The following is a 19,943-nucleotide window of genomic DNA, read 5'->3' as shown; positions in this document are numbered from 1 at the left end:
TCTACCGTGCATTAAATGTCAGCACAATTAGCAGTAAACTGCATGTAGCAAATGTTAGTGCATCAGTTTGCACACTTTATTTAAATATTCTCCTCCCTATAGTTTGCGCCTTGAGAAAGTAAATCGCAAAAACACACATGCAACACCATTAGAGACAAAAATCTCACAGTTCCCACCTCTGAAACGCAATCTTGTCACTGTGCTCTCTTTGTAAATACAGACGGTACTTTCTTTTGGCCAAAGCCCAGTTTGCACTGGTGGAGCATGTTAGTAAATGTGGCCCCAAGTCCACTGTGCTGAGTTAGCTCAAGGATTCATGTGTAGTTGGTGTGTTGCAGTGCGGTTATTAGCAGGCACAGATTGAGGTGCAGAGGAAGATGTTCACTAGCCGATACTGAAATTTACAGTCGGACCCAAGCAGAGACTCCCAGAAACAGAAACTACAGCACCAGCTGAACCAACCAGTGCCTCGGACAGGTGAAACAGCCTCCAAGACAAAGGCAGCTGCAGACACAGGCTCACCTGTGGAAACCTTTAACAAATGTAGCTCTTTCTAAACAGATTTCATTGTCCAAAGGGTTTTTTTTCTGTCACCTTTGCTGAAGCTGCACTAAACAGTGAATGAGTCTGAGCTTGTTCAGAGGGCTGAAAGCTTGTCGTATAGAAAAGCGGTGCATTTCATTTATAACACAGGACAAGTCTTATCCCGATTATCCTGTTTAAAAAAATCCTTGAAAGGCAAAAATTGGCACTGAATTACAATTCAATTAATCACCCAGCTCTAGCGTTACTTATTACTTTATGCAAGTGTGAGACTAGAGCAAGTTAAGTATCTCTCTGACAGCACGCCATTTAATTCAAAGCGTCACTAAATCAGAAGCTGACAGCAGGTCTAAATAAGTGGGGTTCCACTGCTGAACCTTTGACAAAAGCCACTATGTCAAAGGCTTACTCGTACACCACACACACACACACACACACACACACACACACACACACACACACACACACTCCCCTGCAGACAGAACTGCAGTCTCACAGTGGAACATGTTTATCCGAGTCAGTGGATTTTTCTTTTCATGCTCTGAATCTAATGGATAGGACTCTTTGTGTAATTTACACAAAATATCAAATACAAAGAAAACCATTTTAGTTGAATCCGTTATAATCCAACAGCCTACAGAAAGAAAGAGCTCCTGTCTTTGTTTGTTTTGCCTACACACTGTAAAGATAAGAGAAATCCTAAAGTCATCAACGGTATGCATGACTGGAATGAGCTCTTAATGACCATATGTGAAAATAAAAACACGTACAGCAGCTGCATTAAAAAGAAGAGCTGGCAATTGAGATTCAGATAAAGTTTACAACCTAAATTACTGAAAGAGAAGTAAAAGTTTAACTAGGAGTTTGCATCATGCTAGTCTCCACAGATGGAATGTGCCAGATAGCAGGCCCGTCCCTCAGCTAGATGTGAAACACAGACACACGTTTCTCTCGTGATGGGGCATTGGCGCTCTTTGGCAGGATACAGACAGACTGTGTCGAGTACGTCGGTCTGCCTTCAAGTTATTCATGGGATTAAAATTAATTAGCAACAGCTGATATGAGCTGCCGCCAGCCACGTTCGTCATTTTCACGAGGGAAAGTGTTGGACAGCGCCGCTGGGAAAGAAGAAAGCTGCTCACTTACTAGTGACAAAGCAAATCCTCTTTTTGTTGAGAGTCGAGATGCCAAATACTAATTTTTCACATTTCATCTGCATTCACATGTAAAGAGTTTCAGTGTAATGCCAACTGTGCTAAAGGACAGCAAGTTACAACATTTTCAGGCCTGAAGTGCACAAAACAAAAGCTCAGGCAAAGATGTGATTTTATCAGAAACTACCAAACTCAGGACGTGTCAACTGTGATGTACTAATGACGAAGGCTCAACTGATCCGTGTCATATTCAAACATCGCGTATAGACAAAGCAGGGACTCCTTCAGAGGCACAGAGGAAGAAATCATCAGGAGGAAAGGCCTCCAGCCAGACTGCATCTATTTACTCATCAAATGAAGCATGGCATATCTCACTACTTATGCACACAAGATCCAACAGCAGTCATTTGGTCCCCAACAGATAGTGAATGGGCTCAGATGGTTACAGATGACTTTCCTCAATGTAATGGGACAATCTGCAAGCGCAGCACATTCACTCCAAACCGATGCTGCTGGAAATACTTGGAGCTAAATCAGTCAGACATAGAGTGTGATTCAGTGGCTGCCTGTGTGGAGCCGGCACTGAGCTCGTCAGCTTCTCTTCACTGATTGAACAAGAGGCAGAAGAAAGATGACACACGAGAGGATGTTTGAGCAAATGGTAAAGGATGACTGGCTAAGAGAGAGACAAGGAGACAGCTGCATGTCAGAAAGAGTGATGCTTCTTATATCCTTTAAATAAAATAAACCTGGTTTAAAGGTATCCAAAGTGAGACATCTGACTAAACAAAGGAGGAAGCAGCTGCTGAGTTAAGAGCTAATGCCAAAAGGATTCTGACTGGCTGAGATGGTGGCGATTGGCCTGTGACTCACTAGCTGTACTAACTGCTAATAATAAATGGGCACAGAGACACTAAAGAGAGTTGTATCCAAAGGTTTCCAGATGCAAACTAACCAGAAATGTGTTCAGTTCAGAAAATGTCTGCACATCACTACTGTAAGTTTCCTAAAATTGAATGTTTGCACCTGAAAGGGGCAACCACTGATAAATATTCCCAAAACTGCAATTTTTCTTAATATGTACTAATAAACTTGTGTCACTACGCATATTGCTGACACAAATGAGTAAAAACACTCTTTTTGTAGGAGCTGTAGTTTACCCACTGCAGGGAAATGGAAATTTAAAAGCAAACATGGGTCTACGGGCTATAAACCTTTACACAACATTAGTGTCACGACACCAGTAAATGCTGCAGGAAAAAGTTTGCAATATTGGAGCTCACCCCAGGTGTCATTTTTTTCTTGTATGTTGCAGGGCTGATTGGATGTGGTTGTGTGCCTATGGCCTGCAGCAGATCGGGTCTTTACAGAGATCCAAGAAGCAGGAGCTGGCTTTCTACATGAAGACATCGCACTCATCAAAAGCAGCAAGAAACGCAATCATTTCATTTTTGGCGGTATCGGTGATGTGTGGGAAAGTCCAGCTTCAAAATTGGTTCTGTTAAACAGACCCCTGAACGTGAAACAATGCTGTGTTCATTTAACTCTTTGGAAAAGCTTCTTCAGTATCTCTGACAAACATTTAAGCAATGAGCAATCACAGCAAAGAAACAATATAAAATGTCAGATTGAATATTTTTCAGTGCCCTCTATTCTGATGGTATGTGGTGCTGCTCTCTGTGTGCACTACCTCTTTAAGGACCCTTAACCTTTACTGTGCTTTGATGTTTTGGTAGATATAAAAGTAATTGAGAACACTGTGTGGAGGAAGCTTAAACACTGATTCAGTCCGACATGAGCCGCTTCTAGAAAGTTATAAAATGACCATCGTGATGACCTGCTGACCTTGACCTTTTGAATATAAACTATTATCACTTTGTCTTTAATCTTTAATACACTCAGGTGAAATCACGTCATGCTTGGTGCGGGAATAGTATGGACAAAATCTTTGAGGTTTTTGTGTGTGTGTGTGTGTGTGTGTGTGTGTGTGTGTGTGTGTGTGTGTGTGGGGGGGGGGGGGGGGGGGGGGGGTCAAAGTGACCTTTCTAATCTGTTGAACATCAAGTTCAAGTTTACATTCATGCAGGACAAAATGAAATATCCTGAAGACATAACCAAGATGTCACATCCCAAACAAAGCTCTCCCACACTGCCTGTAGACCTGTCACAGAGTTGCATGCACTCAAAGCAAAGACACAACACATGTGAGGGTGGTGGAAGTGGGTGATATCACAGAGGGATGGTAGCATGCTAGAGAGTTTAGCAGCAAACAACTAAAAAGTTTAACACTTAAATGAAATCTGGTTTGGAATAAAAATGCACTCATTAAGGCAGAACGCTTGTGTCAGAGCACCCACAGGTAGCAACAACACACTCAACAGTTTTTCCTTCAACACAAATCCCTCCAAAACACTGCAGAGGGCAAGTGAAAATTAAGCATCTGCCACTCATTTTAATAATTTACAAAGAGATCTGTGCATCTAGTCAGTGTCTCCATAATAGGATTTCAAAAGACTGCATATACTAGTGTTAGCAGTGTGGAGGCACACAGCCAGATACAGCAGTTTAAAGGATTGTGTTCACAGCAAAAAAAATAAATAAAAAAAATCTTCTTACTCAAAATAAACAGCACGGCCCTTCAGTTTAATTCATAGCAATTATTAAAAACCAAACAGAAGAAAGCAGTTTGTAACACTGGGTGCCATTTTTAATTATAGATGTTTCTCCAGTATCCATCACCTTCTGGTGAACTGACAGGTCACACACTCTTAACTTCATATTCTCATCTTCACCACAAGACAGTAGTGCCAATGTGGAGACATCAAAACAAATTTACCAGAACAAAATGCAACCATGTGCTGCCTCAGACAGAATCAGAGAAACGTCAAATCAAGGACGTTCTCTGTAGAATGGCTCTCTGATGAACAAATACTGCTTACTCATGTCCATAAACCATCCACATGGAAAACTGCAGGAATCCTACAGATTCAATTATTAAACTTTCAATTAGAGCTGGGCGATATAAGATTTTTTCATATCACGATATGTTTTTTTCATTTCAGGCGATAACAATATATATCACGATATAAGCCAAATAACTATATTTGTAAGATTTAAATGTGCCGTCGCTCACGAGTAAAATGTGAAATAATCTGCAGCTTGTTTTGATTTAAATATTTATTTCCCATAATAAGTTCAACAGGGTAGATGTACTTAAGGAACATGGGACTTCAGTTTCAGATAAATAAAGGCAAATATTGCAAACTACACAAAAGGTAGCCGCTAAAGCATTTAAGTTTCAAAATAGAACAAACAAAACAGACTACTAAATTGTCAATTCCACTTAGAAACAAAATTTTAATTCTAAAAATAAATCTTAGTTTGTTTTACAGAAGAACAGACAAAATTGACTAACTTTTGTCAATATCAAATAAACTGAGAACTAAAAGGAAATTCTCAATCTCTCCTTGTTGTATAGCTTAGCTTTTTAAACAGTTTTCACAGTTACTTTAGTCTGACAAAAGCCGAATGACGAATTAGCGCTTTCAGTCAGAGATTGAGCATGCACCGGTTTATTGTATTTCCAGACTTGCTTTCGGCACAATTTACAGTGCGCACTACTCTGTTTTTTGTCAGACTTGAAATAGCCGAAATACCTTCACACTACGGAACTTCTATGGCCCTTCCGTTCGATAAGCTCTCCGGCATTGGAACCATCATCGGTTTTTAATTCGGTAACCTTCGCTCACGCTCTCGGTTGATTTTTCTCTAGTCGGCAAAGTCATTTCCTTCATTACCTGGGCAGCCCGGCTGCAAAAACAAATACACATGTGCGCCTTGGTACTTGTGCTGTACGTAACAAGTCACGTGACGTGACGCTGCGGCTGTGATTGGTTCGGCTCTGCGCTACTTAATTTGGATTGGCTGTTTTTTTTGTTTTTTTTTTAAGAGGACAAGAGGGACGAGGCCTATCGCAATAGTTTAATTTTTCTATCGAGAAAAAGTTATTTCGCAATACATATCGTTCTATCGCCCAGCTCTACTTTCAATATTAATAATAGTAATAGCAGCAGCTAACTCCAACTAAATATCTGTATGCTTCACTATATGGAACAATCTGGGATGTAGGGTAATGATGTAAGATTGGTCTGACAAATCACATATGCAGTACATAGCCATCTGCTGCGGTGACCTGTTCTGAATAAAAGGGCAGCTAAAACAGGCTTCTTTAAAGTTTAGTGAGAAATTAAAAGCAACCCAGTTCACCCAGTGACAGTCTGTGAACCCACAAGACTGCTGCTGGACTGTTGTTAGTGTGTGGGGGCATGGAGGTGTACTAAGCAATCAGGAAGGCACTGTTACAGACCATAATTCATCGTGTGACATTAGCTGTGCTGGTTGACAGTGACCAAGAGGCAAAATAAATAAATAAATAAATCAGTGTGACTGCATCAGCTATGAGCCACATTACCCCCTTACACACACTTTCACAATCAGTGCACCACCTATCAGACGTTTAGCAGTCCTAAATATTAACTGTAAAGTTTGAAGTCTCACAAGGAAAAATGTAAAATGCCAAAATGAAAGCACATCAAAAGACCAACATAACCAATGTGGGTGAAACGTTCTGAACCCTTCCCATAATCGAACTCAAGAAGCCTGCACCACAACTCTAATTAGCAATGCAGACTTTGTGGACTCTTTCAAGTGTCGAGGATAAAGCTGATAACACTGGCTACATGATGAGTGCCATTTCTTTTCTGCAGGCTTTAGAAAGCTGCCTTCAAGCCATGGAGCACAGCTGTTTTCACAGCCTGAGAAGGAGGTCTTCATTAATGAACTTGTGTTTTCCACACAATGAGATTCTGGTGTTGGTGCACACACAAGGAGGCTCACCCACACATTTTGAAAAATAATACCATCTACAAATACAAGTGAACCCACTGTGACAAATGAGTAACAGATAAAGGTTCCACTCCAGGGACAGTGGAGTTGGGAGTCCATCCCAGCACTGAAAGCCACGAGAGCAATGGACTGATTCTGATTCTTATATAGTGCTTTTCTACTCTCTCTCGGAGTAACAAAAGCACTCTATACAACATGCCACATTGACCCATTCACACACGCACTTTCTTCTATACTTAGTGCTTCTAACTACATTCAGACACATTCATATTTGACATGCAGACTGGAGGAGCCAGGGATCGAACCACTAACCTGCTCTACCTCCTGAGCTACAACCACCCCAACTGGTGGCCCCAACTGAGAGCAACTAGTCAGCGTTGCAGTGGGATAATATGAGTAGAGTCTATATGTCTGTAGATATAGAAAGTCAGCGAAGTAGACCTCCACAGGAGAGATCAAAGGATCCATGGCTGTTTTGTGTGGAAAAAGGATAGTGTGCAACACCACCACTCAGAAGACAGGACCACTTTCTCGAGCGAACACGTCAGTTACACCAGGAGGGAACCTTTTATAAACACTGAAGCTTCACAGGCACTGTCACACACATGCCATCATTCTGAATCAGCTTTAATATACAACCTAAAACAAACACTCATTTGGCCTCTTTCTGCATTCCACAAGTCACATGACTTCGTGCCCTGCAGTGACCCCTTCACTTTAAAATCCCGGACCTTTAATACACAGCGTGGCAAACAGTTTGTCTGTGCCATTACTTGTTCTACTTTTCAAACTCATGAGGCTTGCAAGCACTATGACAATGGTTCACAGAGTCACAACTACTGCCTCACTCTGTCAGATGCCAGCATGAACAGACCAATCCACCTCCACACACGCAGAGAGAGAGACAGGTCCCGGAGAGACAAAGAGGAGCCAATTAGCTGCAGACGAGGGAAAACACAGCCGAGCAGGAAGAAAGCATGGAGCTCAAAGAGGTGAGGCCTGCAGGGTGAATGAAAACAAGTTAACTGACATTCAGCAGTGTATGTGTTTGTCACAGAGATATAGAGCTGGAGGTCAAACAATGACAGGTCCATCCACAGTGGAGGCTGTTAGAGCATGGGGGAGGCATCCTAGGGAAGATGTCAGCTTAAAAAAAAAAAAAAAAAAAAAAAGTGGAAAAGGAAGTGACAGGGCTTCACCTGTCTGATAAAAATACAAGTGCACCATTTGTAGGAACCGTGGCTTTTGTTCATTACCTTTACGCAGGCTGTTTTGTTTGTAGAGCAATGTCTGACAATGAAAGATGTGTCACAGTAACAAAAGCAAAAGAGGTGGAATAAGAAATCATTATCGATCAGTCTCTCAAGTTTTCGCTGGACTGAATCCCATCCCACCTGCCATAGGCCGAGAGGTGGGGTGCACCCTGGACAGGTCAACAGTCAGTCACAGGGCTAACATAGAGAAACAATCACTCACACTCACATTTGCATTTATGGGGAATTTAGAATCACCAGTTAACCTAACCCCACTGACTGCATGACTTTGGTCTGTGGGAGGATGCCAGAGAACCCAGAGAGATAGAGGATTCAAACCCATTACCTTCTTGCTGTTGGGCAACAGTGCTAACCACTGTGCTGTCTAGCAATATCATTTTGCTAAATAAAATATTTCAAAGCATCAAAAGAGAAATCCTCCAGGTTTCCTGTCTTTGTAATTGTGGCAGCAGGGCTGAATCAGGCTGTTAGAAAAGACGTGACTCTTCCTGTCTAGTTTATTTACAGTTTATTCAGAGAACTACTCCTTCAAATGCGTTCAGTGTTGTTCTTTTTTTAAAATATATAAATTGGTCCCATATCTGATGAGTGCTTCTTTAGTGTTGGGCTGTTTAAGAATGGACCACAAGGTCAGAACTGAGCAACCCCACTGGTTAGGTTAGCACACTTTAAGCTGTAGACAGATCTGAGCTCAAGCTCACAAAACCAAATCATGGTGACATTACACAAACATGAAACCAGAAAGACAACAAGCAGTCAAAAAACAAAACATTGTGATGGGGACATGTGTGCCAAAAACATGAGGGTTTATTGCGCAGCCGTTTCATCACTGCTGTCTGTCACTCTGCTCACACAGAACTGGTATTATGGGACAAAGAAATCTAGCTCTCGGGTGCATATTATATCCCCCACTGAAGTGCCACAGCACATCACAGTACTACTTGTAAATGTTCGCATGCCCCCATACACAGACACACACACAGATTTCACAGAGAAGAAAAAGTAGAGCACACGATCATAGATCAAAAAGCACTGGTGGAAGAGAAGCTGTCAGCCTACGGTGTTAATACATTGGTTTCACAGCTCCAGCAGCAGCCAGAGCTCACTGCAGTCACTCCAATGTTCACACACGCAGATACTTGGCCTGATAATCTGTGCTACCAGCATCAACTTCCTCTGACTGCAATCTCCCAGTAAAACACTGTCAACTTTAATGCATTTTCACACTAACTGCTCTTTCACATTAACGGCTCCATGCAACGGCCTAAAAATCAGGGGCCAGCAAGAAAAGCATTCCCTGTCATCTTATTAAATAAATACATGTACATTTGTAAAGTGGGGGTGGCCATAAAGTCAAGTTCACACTAGTGCTCGACCTTTTCCCCCCTCCCCTTTGAACGATAGCTTAAAATGACTCATCCCCACTCTGACTGTTGCGTAATGAAACGGCAGAATTAGTATTATGTAAGCTGAATAAAGGAAATCTTTCATGTGTATGCAGTGGTCAGGATTTCCTGGTGGAAAACAAATTACTGGCACATCAAAAGGTCCAAAATGTTATTAATGACACTCCTCCGGTGTTCGTCCCCTCCTGATGCCGTTTGCCAGCTCATCTGTGCACTGTGATGAAGCTGTGACACTGCAGCTGAACCAGGGCACAGTGGCAGCTGGTTTTATCATGCACACTGAAAGCTGGTGATGTTGAAAGAAATTCTGATGTCTTGAAGAGATTAGTCTCAAGGAGTTCACTTTATTAGCACAAAAGTGCTAACAAAGAACCGCTGACAAGTCACTGTTCCCGGTCATCTTGCTACGCTGTTCCACAGCAGCACCCAGTCCTTGCCCTGAGACCTCTAGTCGTGGGTGATACCTTACAGTGAGGAGAACTACTCCGCCACAGTCAATATTTACAACAGAAATAATAAGGTATGATATAGGTATATATAGAGACTGACACTGTAATGTTGATTAAACATACGCTAATCAACAGAAAAGGGCCAGCATGAGGGAGGAAAAAACAAGCAGACAACAGGTCTGCACTTTGACAGAACCACATTATATCTTTACATGAGCTATGGGTTATATGTGTCAGTCAGTGTGCCGCAGCAGAGGTGTCACTTAGTATTATTGTGTAATCCAATCCAACTTTATTTATATAGCACTTTAAAAACAAGTTGACCAAAGTGCTTTCCAATAATAAAACAGAGACAGCAGTTAAAAACCATACATTAAGCAGACAAAGAAATAAATATATATAACAAAATAAATACATAAATGAAAAAGAAGATAAAAAATAAGTCAGTATATATATTAAATATTAAAACATGAGTAAAATAGACAATAAGATATACAATGAATAAAATTAGCAAAATAAAAAGATTAAGAGTGACCTACAGCTGACTACAAGCTGACTCTGGTACCTCTCCTACAAAGCCTTTGAAAAAAAGTGTGTTTTTAAAAGTGATTTAAACATTTCAAGTGTTGGGGGCAGCCTAATATTGATGGGCAGTTTATTCCATAATTTGGGGGCCACAACAGCGAAAGCTCGGTCCCCCCAGTGTTTCAGTCTCGACATGGGGACAACAAGGAGTGACTGGTCAGTTGATCTGAGAGACCTTTGTGGAGTGTATCGGTGTAGAAGGTCTGACAGGTAAGAAGGAGCCAGGCCATTTAAAACTTTAAAAGCAAACAAAATGTTAAAATGAATTCTAAAATGGACAGACAACCAAGTGTAAGTGTAAAGCCAGACGCAGGATGAAGAAAAGAGCAGAGCTGCTTGGGACCAAAGCAGGAGCTGTGTCAGCTTGGAAAAGAGACTCGTTTAGCTTCATTTCTGGTCATGCTCCTGAGCAGGTGTGCCACAGGCAGCTCCTCCACACACAGCGAAAGGGAACCAGGTCAAGCAAAGATAATGTATCACTCAAGGTTAACAGGTGTTTTACCTGGAGACTAGGGCTGTGCGATATGACCAAAATCTCATATCCCGATATAAGAATTCTATCGTCCCGATAACGATATAAATCACAAAAATGTAACATTTTCTGTAAATTCTGTGAATCTCGGGAAGCTAGTCTTGCGGGAAGTGTTTCCAGCTGCGCGTCATGTAGCTGGAGTCGAGTGTTTTAACCGATGCATGAAACTATACATTTTTAGACATAAGTTGTAACGGCCGCTGTTTTCTTTGTGAGTATTTATTACACGGCGTGCTGCGGGGAAAAGCCTGTTCTAACGTTTTAGTCTAAGGTTTATTTTTTAGCACCTGGCGGCTCTTTTTCACTTCTCATCCGTAAATAATCTGCTCTTTCACGTGATTCAGTTTATTTTGAAAAGTCTCAACAGGATCTTGAGCTTTATTGTGAAAGGTTTATGTGGAACATAAACAAGCGGACACGCGATGCTGTTACCATCGTTGTTGCTAACCACAACGCATAAAAACAGTCGCTTGTCCGTCCATATTGTGGTTATATTAAATATAAGAGAAAGAGAGAACTTTAAGAAATTAATATAGCCACTACAGTGACCATCAAAACAATGAAAAAATATTGCCATAAACAGTTTATTTTGCGACACCACGAAACAAACGATAGCGTAAAATGAAACGATAGATGTTTTTATATCGTCATCCGATATATATCGTTATATCGAACAGCCCTACTGGAGACAGATGAAAAGTCCAAATGGAGTTTGTAGAAACAGTCATGTTTGTTTAAAAACAGCAGCAACACAAAGTGACGCTAACCGAGAGTCCTGCCTGGACTCTATAACCTTGTGCCACATATTTGATTTTTGTTAAAGCTGAATGGGATGTTTTTGTTCCATTTCTTCTATATATAATTATATTTTATGTACTTTATTTATCCCACAGGGGAAATTCAAAGCATCCATCCATCCTTAGCTATACAAACTTTGTGAAACTAACAGAATCACACAAAAAATTGAAAAGGTGATGAGATGAAATACTGACTCAGTTTTTTGCCCATGATGGATAAACTACTGGTGTTTATCCACCGGGAAAGAGTCATGTGATCAGGAATCAAGTAAGAAGTAATAAGTGATGACACCAGATCAGGAAGCAGACGTGTCTTGCTCATCGCTCTGAAGTGTCAGTGTTTCTACAGATACAGACTAAAATGCAATCCAAGAAGATTCAAATTAAAACTGGCTCAGCAGTATTTCCAAACGCCTTTGTTAGACCTTGTGGATAATACCAGGTGTGTGAACATGAAGGGATTTTTGTCGTGTTGTTTTGAATATATACATTTATTTAAAACATATGAAAATAAAGAGAACACAGACTCTTTGCATGGCTCCTCTCAGAGTACTCTGGCTTCCTCCCGCAGTCCAAAGACATGCGTTTTAGCTTAACTGATCATTCCAAACTGTCCGTAGGTGTGAATGTGAACGGTTGTGCAGCTCTTTGCGTCAGCTCTGTCACAGACCGGTGACCTGTCCAGGATCAACAGCATTACTGGATCCTTTCTAACATGCTATTACAGAAAGAGCAGCTCCTGCTTCCTGAGCAGTGTCTGTGATGACATGGAGTGCTGCTCAATCCTCATTAATGCCATTAAATATGCATTCCCACAATAGATTACCTTTAACAATACAAAAAAAAAATTATTATTATTATTATTTTATTTTATTTTTTAAATTGCACTTATTGTCCTGTGGTGAATCAGGTCATTATAGTGCACTCGAATTCAAAGTACAGCAGCAAACCTCTCCCTGACACATTCTGACAGCCATGACTGTGGCTAAATTGATATTTCCTTCATAATGTTGTTTTTCATTACTGCTGTTCCAGTTTCCATCAAAATAGGATTTTAATATTCCATTTCCATCTGCATCATTTCCGTGCAATGCTAAACACTGAGAATGAGAATGACTGGAAGTAGTAGCGTGATGCCTGTAATGAGCTCATCTCTGTGGTAGGCATCATATTACTCTGGTAATGCAGCAACAGGCACAGCCCCAGCATCTACAGCTCATCATTATCAGCTTCATAAAGGTCATATATATTGCATGGCAGTTGCACAGTATTGATTTACATTCAACAATGTATCTCAGACCCAACTGAAAAAACAAAACAAACACAAAAAAATTAAATCACAGGTGAAAATTTCGAAATCAGTTCAGCAGTAAATAAAATATGACACTGGGTGTGTGGATTAAAGTCCACACTGCACAAGGTCGCTGTCCCCTCGAGGTCCTGTGTGTGAGCCAGATAGCCTGTTCGGGCCTTCATCTCGCTGCCTGTTACCATCATCCAGTAGGAAAGAACATTTGCTCCCCTGCCCAAAGAAAGCGCTGGCGCTTGGCAGAGTCAGTGCCACTAAGGAATCAGGTGTCAGTTGGATCAACTCAGTCTGGCAACACAGCTGACCAGAGGCACAAACTGTCATGACCTTAGTGACCGAGCTGAATGCACCGCTAAAGGCACCTCACAGGAGACCACAGGGCTGCTCTCGTGAATCATCAGCCAAAGCCCAGACGTAGCTGCAGTGCTTTGCTGACTGGGACACAATTTTTGTTTTACACAGTGACTTTACTGTCACCTAAACTTGGGAAATGAAAACAGGAAAAGGAAATAAACAATTCTAACTTGAGGCATTTGACCTGAGTGGCAGTGGGGATGAAATAATTTCGTAGAAATTTGTGAAAAAAGCAGCCAGTGTCAATGAAGCTAACCAGGCTAAGTGCAGAATCTGCTTTCCAATTCAGATTCAATGAGGCACTTTTCATTTCCCCTCCTCTGCCTGCCCTGTTTTACATTCTAAACCTTCAAAAGCGCCTCTCCCCCTCAGGAACGTGCAGAAGAGGGGTTAGATCTTTAAAGACAGACATACAGCAGCGCCACAGCCTGGGTCTAATACCTGTTCATTACACAAAACAAAACCTCTTGCTCCCATTCGCAGAGCGCCTGGTAATGTAGCCCCAATGATAGCCCACTCTGCAGTTCACACACATCATCAACTCCGTCCTCCATAAACAGCAAGCCATTTCTTATTATGCCGCGTTTGTGGACACGAGGAACAGAACAGCATTTTCATGTTAGACGGAATTCACTGTAATCCCGCTCCGTCTGCTTCTCTTCCTCTATTGATTAACAAGGTCCGCCTCAATTGATTTGCAGGATTCAAACATGGAAATTAATCTTGGAATAATTTAGCCAGTGATGTGAGCACAGCTGGGTATAGAGAATTATTCAATGGTAATGTCTCTACTAAGATATATTTGAATAATGCTGTTAGATTGAAATCAAGTACAATGCTTTTTCCAATCATCTCCGTTTTTTTTTTTTTTCAAGCCATCTGCATTATTATTTCAAATCAAGGCTAGAGGTCCATTCACTCTGTAGCTCATGGGATGAGTTCAGCATTACTCATACAGGGCATGTGTTAGGCAACTTTCACCCCTCACCCAGCGGTTACTGCTGCAACGACCCCCTCTGCAGATGCAAATCCACAAGCAGCATCCTTGGATTAAAAGTACATCAGTGAGTTTCTTTATAGGCTGTAAAACTGAACTTCTGTGTTTTACTAAAGCAAGCAAATAAATGTTTTTGCTTACAGCAGCGTGACCGGATAGCAGCATCACCGAAAGTCTTTCAGAGATGAATGAGTTCCTGAGGCAAAATCCATTCAACACCATTCATCAGAGAAAGCTGCACGGCACTCAAAAGCACATGCCGACCTCAAGGTGGAAGGTAGTTCTAGTTTTTAGATGCCAATCCATCCTGTAGTTGTTAAGATATTTCAGTCCAACTTACAGACTAGTGATGGAATGATTTAGTCAGAAGTATAAATCATTTAAAACAGAGCAAATTTTTCACTGAAAATTTTCCGGAATAATAATCTCACTAATTCAAAACTCATACAAAATCTTTTTTCATGTTGAGTTTAATGCAGTACACTTCAATATCTTTTTACCAATGCTTAGAATTTTGTAATACATTTCAACCAGAAGGGGGCAGTAACGTACCTAGAATTTCTTATTTTAAAAAAATAAACAAAAGGACAAAAAAAATATTTTGTCCCGTCTCTCTTCTCTCACCCCAACAGGTCACGGCAGATGGCCGCCTCTCTCTGAGCCTGGTCCTTTTTTCCGGTTAAAAGGGAGGTTTTTCTTCCCACAGTCGCCAAGTGCTTGCTCATAGGGGGCCGTCTGATTGTTGGGAGTTTTCTCTGCATTTTTGAAGGATATTTACCTTACAATATAAGGAACCTTGAGGCAATTATTCTAGTGATTTGGTGCCATATAAATAGAATTGAATTCAAATAAACATGTAAAACTAAGACAAGCTGCAAATGGCGCTGGACTGAGAAACAGTCCATGACCCTGTATGACTACATCCTGTGTACAAACATGAGAAACAAAGCCAATAGACGACTACAGCCATAGCCAATAAAACTTTAAAGTAGCTCCAGCATGTCACAACTCTAGCACAAGCAGTCAACTGAGAACAATATCTGAAGCTGCATGACCCTTCTGGCCTGGGTTGACTCCTGCTGGGTGCAAACAAGTTTAGAAGACATTTACAATAGCTAATGGATGTTATTAGCCTCCTGGTGCTGTTAGATATTTCACACACACACACACACACACACACACACACACACAAAAAGAGAAATGCAAGACTTGAGACCATTTTGGCTCATGTCTGTCCACTAATTAAAGATTGCATTAAGGATTAAGGTAGCTCGTTCTTTGCCATTTCTGAATGAGTTTCCCTGTTATCTAGGGCAAAAATACAATGACTAACATTAACCACCACCTCCTCCTGCCAGTCGAAGCCACCGAGGTGAAATCCCGCTGTCAATTAGCTTCCAACATGAAAGTATCTTTTTCCTCAAACTGCACATCCCAGCATTTAAAAGATCTGTGCAAAAGCTGCAACTTCCCTTGGGTGAGAAGTGAAAAACAGCACAAGTTTGGGTATAAGCATATTCACTGTTCTCAACATGTAGCTTCAACTTGAAAAGCAGATCTTCAGACAAATATATCTGGACATCAAGTACCAGCGAACCACAAGGCCCTGATGAATGAAAACTAAAGCAGAACACTTCTCGAAATCGACTGTGATGCAGTCGGTGAGATCATTTCTCCAGCGATGACTCTCACTCCTGTTGGTCTTGAACTAAAACATCCACTTGTAATTTTAGTTATGCATCACATCCTGTCAGTATGCACACAGAGGCTCTCCCACTAAGAGCACATAATGTGTTTTGTAAGTTACTTACAGCATTTGTGTTTGTTACTTTTACAGCCGATTTCATCTTCTGTCAGTTAAAATGTCAAACAAAAAACAAAAACAAAAAAAAGCATCTGAAACAGTCACAGTTTTCATTTTATTCTGGGATTATCCACTTCAAGGGTTAGGAAACAAGATTATACATTTGACTAGACATGCTTCGATGCTTTCAGTACTGAACAATTTCAGTATTCAGTTTCACTACGAACTACAGTCAGTCAAAAACACGATGAGGTTAAACATTAACCCTCAGTTACCCAAAGAGAGGCATTGAAATAGCCATGACAACGACAACATTTCAAAAAATAAAACTGGATGACTTTGATAGGACGACCTATGAATGGTTTTGATGCCTGCACCGATATCAGATCGTCGCCACAGGAGAACTGGACACCAAGTGACACTAATTCCCTTAAATTGCCCACAAGCTTTAATACAGAGAGATGGTGCTTCAGGAAAAAAGATGACAGGTGGATCAGACGCGCTCTCCTTGCCAGACCTTGCTGCTGTGAGGGAGGTCCAACTCACAAGCAAGCAACTTTTAGTGCATCAGACAAAGACATAAGTACTAATGAAGCTGGTTTTTCTTCTTTCTGATGCTGCACTGTGCATATTATTGCAGTCCAAACTCAAAGCAGAACTAACCACGTACGGGCTGGCTACCTAATGTCAGCCACAACTCCCTTTCCTGTCAAATCTAATAGCTCGATCTAGAACTTCTGAGGGGAACGCACTATTAGCCAGCCACATCAAAGGGATGCATCAGAGAGAGGGGGCGCGAGCGAGGGAGGTGGAGAACAAACAGGGTCGCGGAGGGTTGATACCCCTCCATTCTTGTTTCAAAGATAAGCTCATGAACGGCAAACAACCTTGCAGTGAGGTCGCGGGGCTGTGCAAGACAGAAGTGTCATCAGACAACAACCGCACACTGCTGTAAATCCCGCTCGCTCCTGTTCTCCTGAATGCTGGGCAACCTCAAGGTTTCTTCTATCACACAACGTGCAGAGAGGATTCAAACTCTCGCTCTGTTACTTCCTTTATACAATCACACATGCACACCAGGGATTCCCCTTCCTTCAATGCACGCGGTGAGGCAGATTGTGCCACCTGCCTGATTTATTGTAATCACTAGTCACATTTTTTTATATAAATAAATTAAAAAAAAAAAAAAACAGGTGCATGCACACCCCCTCTGCCATCCAAACATGTACTTAAGGCTGCTGTTCTAATAGCAAAGGGAGAGTGATAGAACAATAAAGCAGTGCATGAATAAATTTCACTCCGTGTCACGCCATGTTACACTTTCAGACAGTGACACACAAGAAACTGAGGGATTCTCACCCAGCCAAAGCTTTCAAGCCTCCTCTTTTATTCAGCAGACAGACATGGAGCTGGCAGTTTAATCCATGCTGCTGGTCTCAGAATAATCATTAAATGCTTTCAGTGATGCAACGCAGGGTTGGACCAGGCAATCGTCCCTCAGAGTACAAATAAAATACATTGGACCCAAAAAAAAAAAAAAAAAACGTGGACTATTCCTGGCAGAACCCACGCACACAGTTGGAAATGAAACACAAAAAAGGCATGATAGACGTGTCACAGCTGGTTAGCAGAGAGCCAGCCTGTGAGGGGCTTCACTATGTCCGAGGAATGTTTTAAAGAATCTCAGAAAGGCACACAAACACGGGAAAAAGTTCAAAGTTTGACCAGCAGCCCTTCTTTTTTTAAAAACACTCTCTCTTATATCAAAGTCTTAACTGTGGACTCGGTATCCCAGCTGTCAGCTGCACTAAATGTCTCAGAGTGTAAGGAAGACCTTTTCTCACCACAGCAGCTTGTACCCCGACCCCACCTGAAAATGAAACTTTTTAGAAAATGTACTCGTATGGAAAACCAAAGGTGCCCTGCAGAGGCAGGGAGTTTCAGAAGGAGAAACAATGGTTTCCACTGAAAATCGCAACAATATTTTTTTAAAAGAAAGAAAACTGGGTACATTTTGCTCACTGGAAGCCTTTTACTGTAATATGCATGAGGCACATTGCTGGCACACCAACTATATTAGCCTCCATAACCTGTGCTGGTGCTTATCAGCGGGTAAACAGGACAAATCTGTGTCAGAAGGACCGGAGCCACTTCGCTCATTCATGGCCGCTTCTTTCCGTTTTCACCCAGTGTCAGATGAAGCTGTCACTATTGTCCTCGGTCACTCCTCTGACCCCCTTCTCCCCACCGCCTGCTCCGATATTGCACTTTTATTAGGAACTACAGTATCAAAGCAGGCGTCACATGACACTAAAAGCCTGACCAAAGTCATTCAGGCTCACCTCCCCCCCCCCACAAACAGGACAGTGAGGGGGGGAAAGCTGTATAATTTTAAAGCACTGCGTCGGCACATTGGAGCTCTGTCCAAGATGACCGTCTAATAACTGAGCACAAAAAGAAGCTGCTTTTTATAAACTGTGCAGGGCGTCATTTTATCATTTTTATTTTATTTTCATGAAGGATCGTTACGAGATGTGTCACAGTTAACCTGCCATGTTCTCACAGAAACTTCTTGACAGAACAGGCTAATCTCGGCGAACCGCCTAAACCCGCCAGGGCTGCGAAGAAACTAACTTACCAGGGGTCAAACTCGTGGATGATGCTCTCGAAACGAATGACAGCGAAGAGCCTGGAGCTGAACCCAGCCAGCCAAGCCAGGAACAGGATGGTGAACGACAGCAGGGACTGCCACCCGGCCGGCTGCGACAGGCCGCCGGACAGCCCGCCTCCTCCTCCTGCGCTGTTGCCTCTCTCCGCCACCGCCGTGCTGCTGCGCCCGTTCCCAGAGTACGCCACCCCGGAGTTCAGCGAGGATTTGTGTTTGTTTTCAGAAACCGGGTGATGCTCCGCCATATTCTACGTCAGTCCTGTCGTGGCAAGCAAGCGAAGCGAGCTATCAGTTCTCGCACAGGAAAGAACCCCCCCCTTTCTTCCTTTTCTCTGCCACGCTCCACTTCCAAACCCACTCGCACCACCTTCCCTGCGGGCCCCGGACCCCCCAAATCACCGGCTGTATCTCCAAACTTTCTAACCTTACTTCCCGCCGACCGCGAAACCAGTTCAATAATCCCAGGGAGTTACATAGCAGCGCGGTTTTGCAGCACACTGGAAATGACACACACACGCGGCTCGAGCAGTTCTTCCTTCCTTCCTTGGAGCTGGATGAAAGGGGGCGGGAGCAGCGCGTGGAACAGGAAGCGCTGTCAGCCTCTCACAACGAGACAGGTACAGCTGAGGAGGACGCGGTTCCAGAAGAAACCCAATCCACGACCAAGCGCATTTGACAGACGGCCAAAACGACCAATGACAAAAGAGCAACCTGACCGGTGAAGACGCTCCAGCGTGAGAAGTGAAGTGAAAGATGGTGTTGGAGGGGGGTGACAGACAGCGGGAAAAGCCTATGGCACGCGACAGGCTTTCTCTCGAGCCAATGAAATAAATGAATCTCACGGAAAATAGTGAAGAAACTGACAGAACAAGGACCGATGTGCCAGAAGAAGGGCTCTGTGCCAACTTTCTGTGTGGTACAAGCCGGTCTACTCATTCACACCGGAAGTAATGAGCTGTTTCTGATGAAGACATCAAGATGAAAGACAGTTGTGTCAGATCAACCAGTACATGCCGCTACCCCTATGTGATAAGGTCTCAGTTGCAACTGCTGGCTATATTAATGATTAAGTGAAGTGACAGAGACCTCCTACCGCCATAAGCCTATGATTTGACTACACAAAGAGAATAAAAGCAATTTTATATTTCAAAACATTGAAAAAATAG

At 42.3% G+C, this 19,943-nt stretch overlaps 1 protein-coding gene across 1 annotated transcript in view; it reads right to left on the bottom strand.

Annotated features, from left to right (window-relative positions):
• LOC134635996 (dolichyl-diphosphooligosaccharide--protein glycosyltransferase subunit STT3B) overlaps positions 1-19,943 on the bottom strand; it is an 81,080-nt gene extending 61,137 nt beyond the window's left edge. The window contains exon 1 of the mRNA XM_063485724.1: positions 18,748-19,943. Coding sequence (XP_063341794.1) covers positions 18,748-19,022 — 275 coding nt within the window. The 5' untranslated portion in view covers positions 19,023-19,943. The remainder of the gene's footprint in view (positions 1-18,747) is intronic.

The sequence above is a fragment of the Pelmatolapia mariae genome, linkage group LG10_11, assembly GCF_036321145.2.
Source record: "Pelmatolapia mariae isolate MD_Pm_ZW linkage group LG10_11, Pm_UMD_F_2, whole genome shotgun sequence".
NCBI lineage: Eukaryota > Metazoa > Chordata > Actinopteri > Cichliformes > Cichlidae > Pelmatolapia > Pelmatolapia mariae.
Note: the sequence above shows the minus strand (reverse complement) of the source record. Positions and strands in the feature narration are given on the sequence as shown.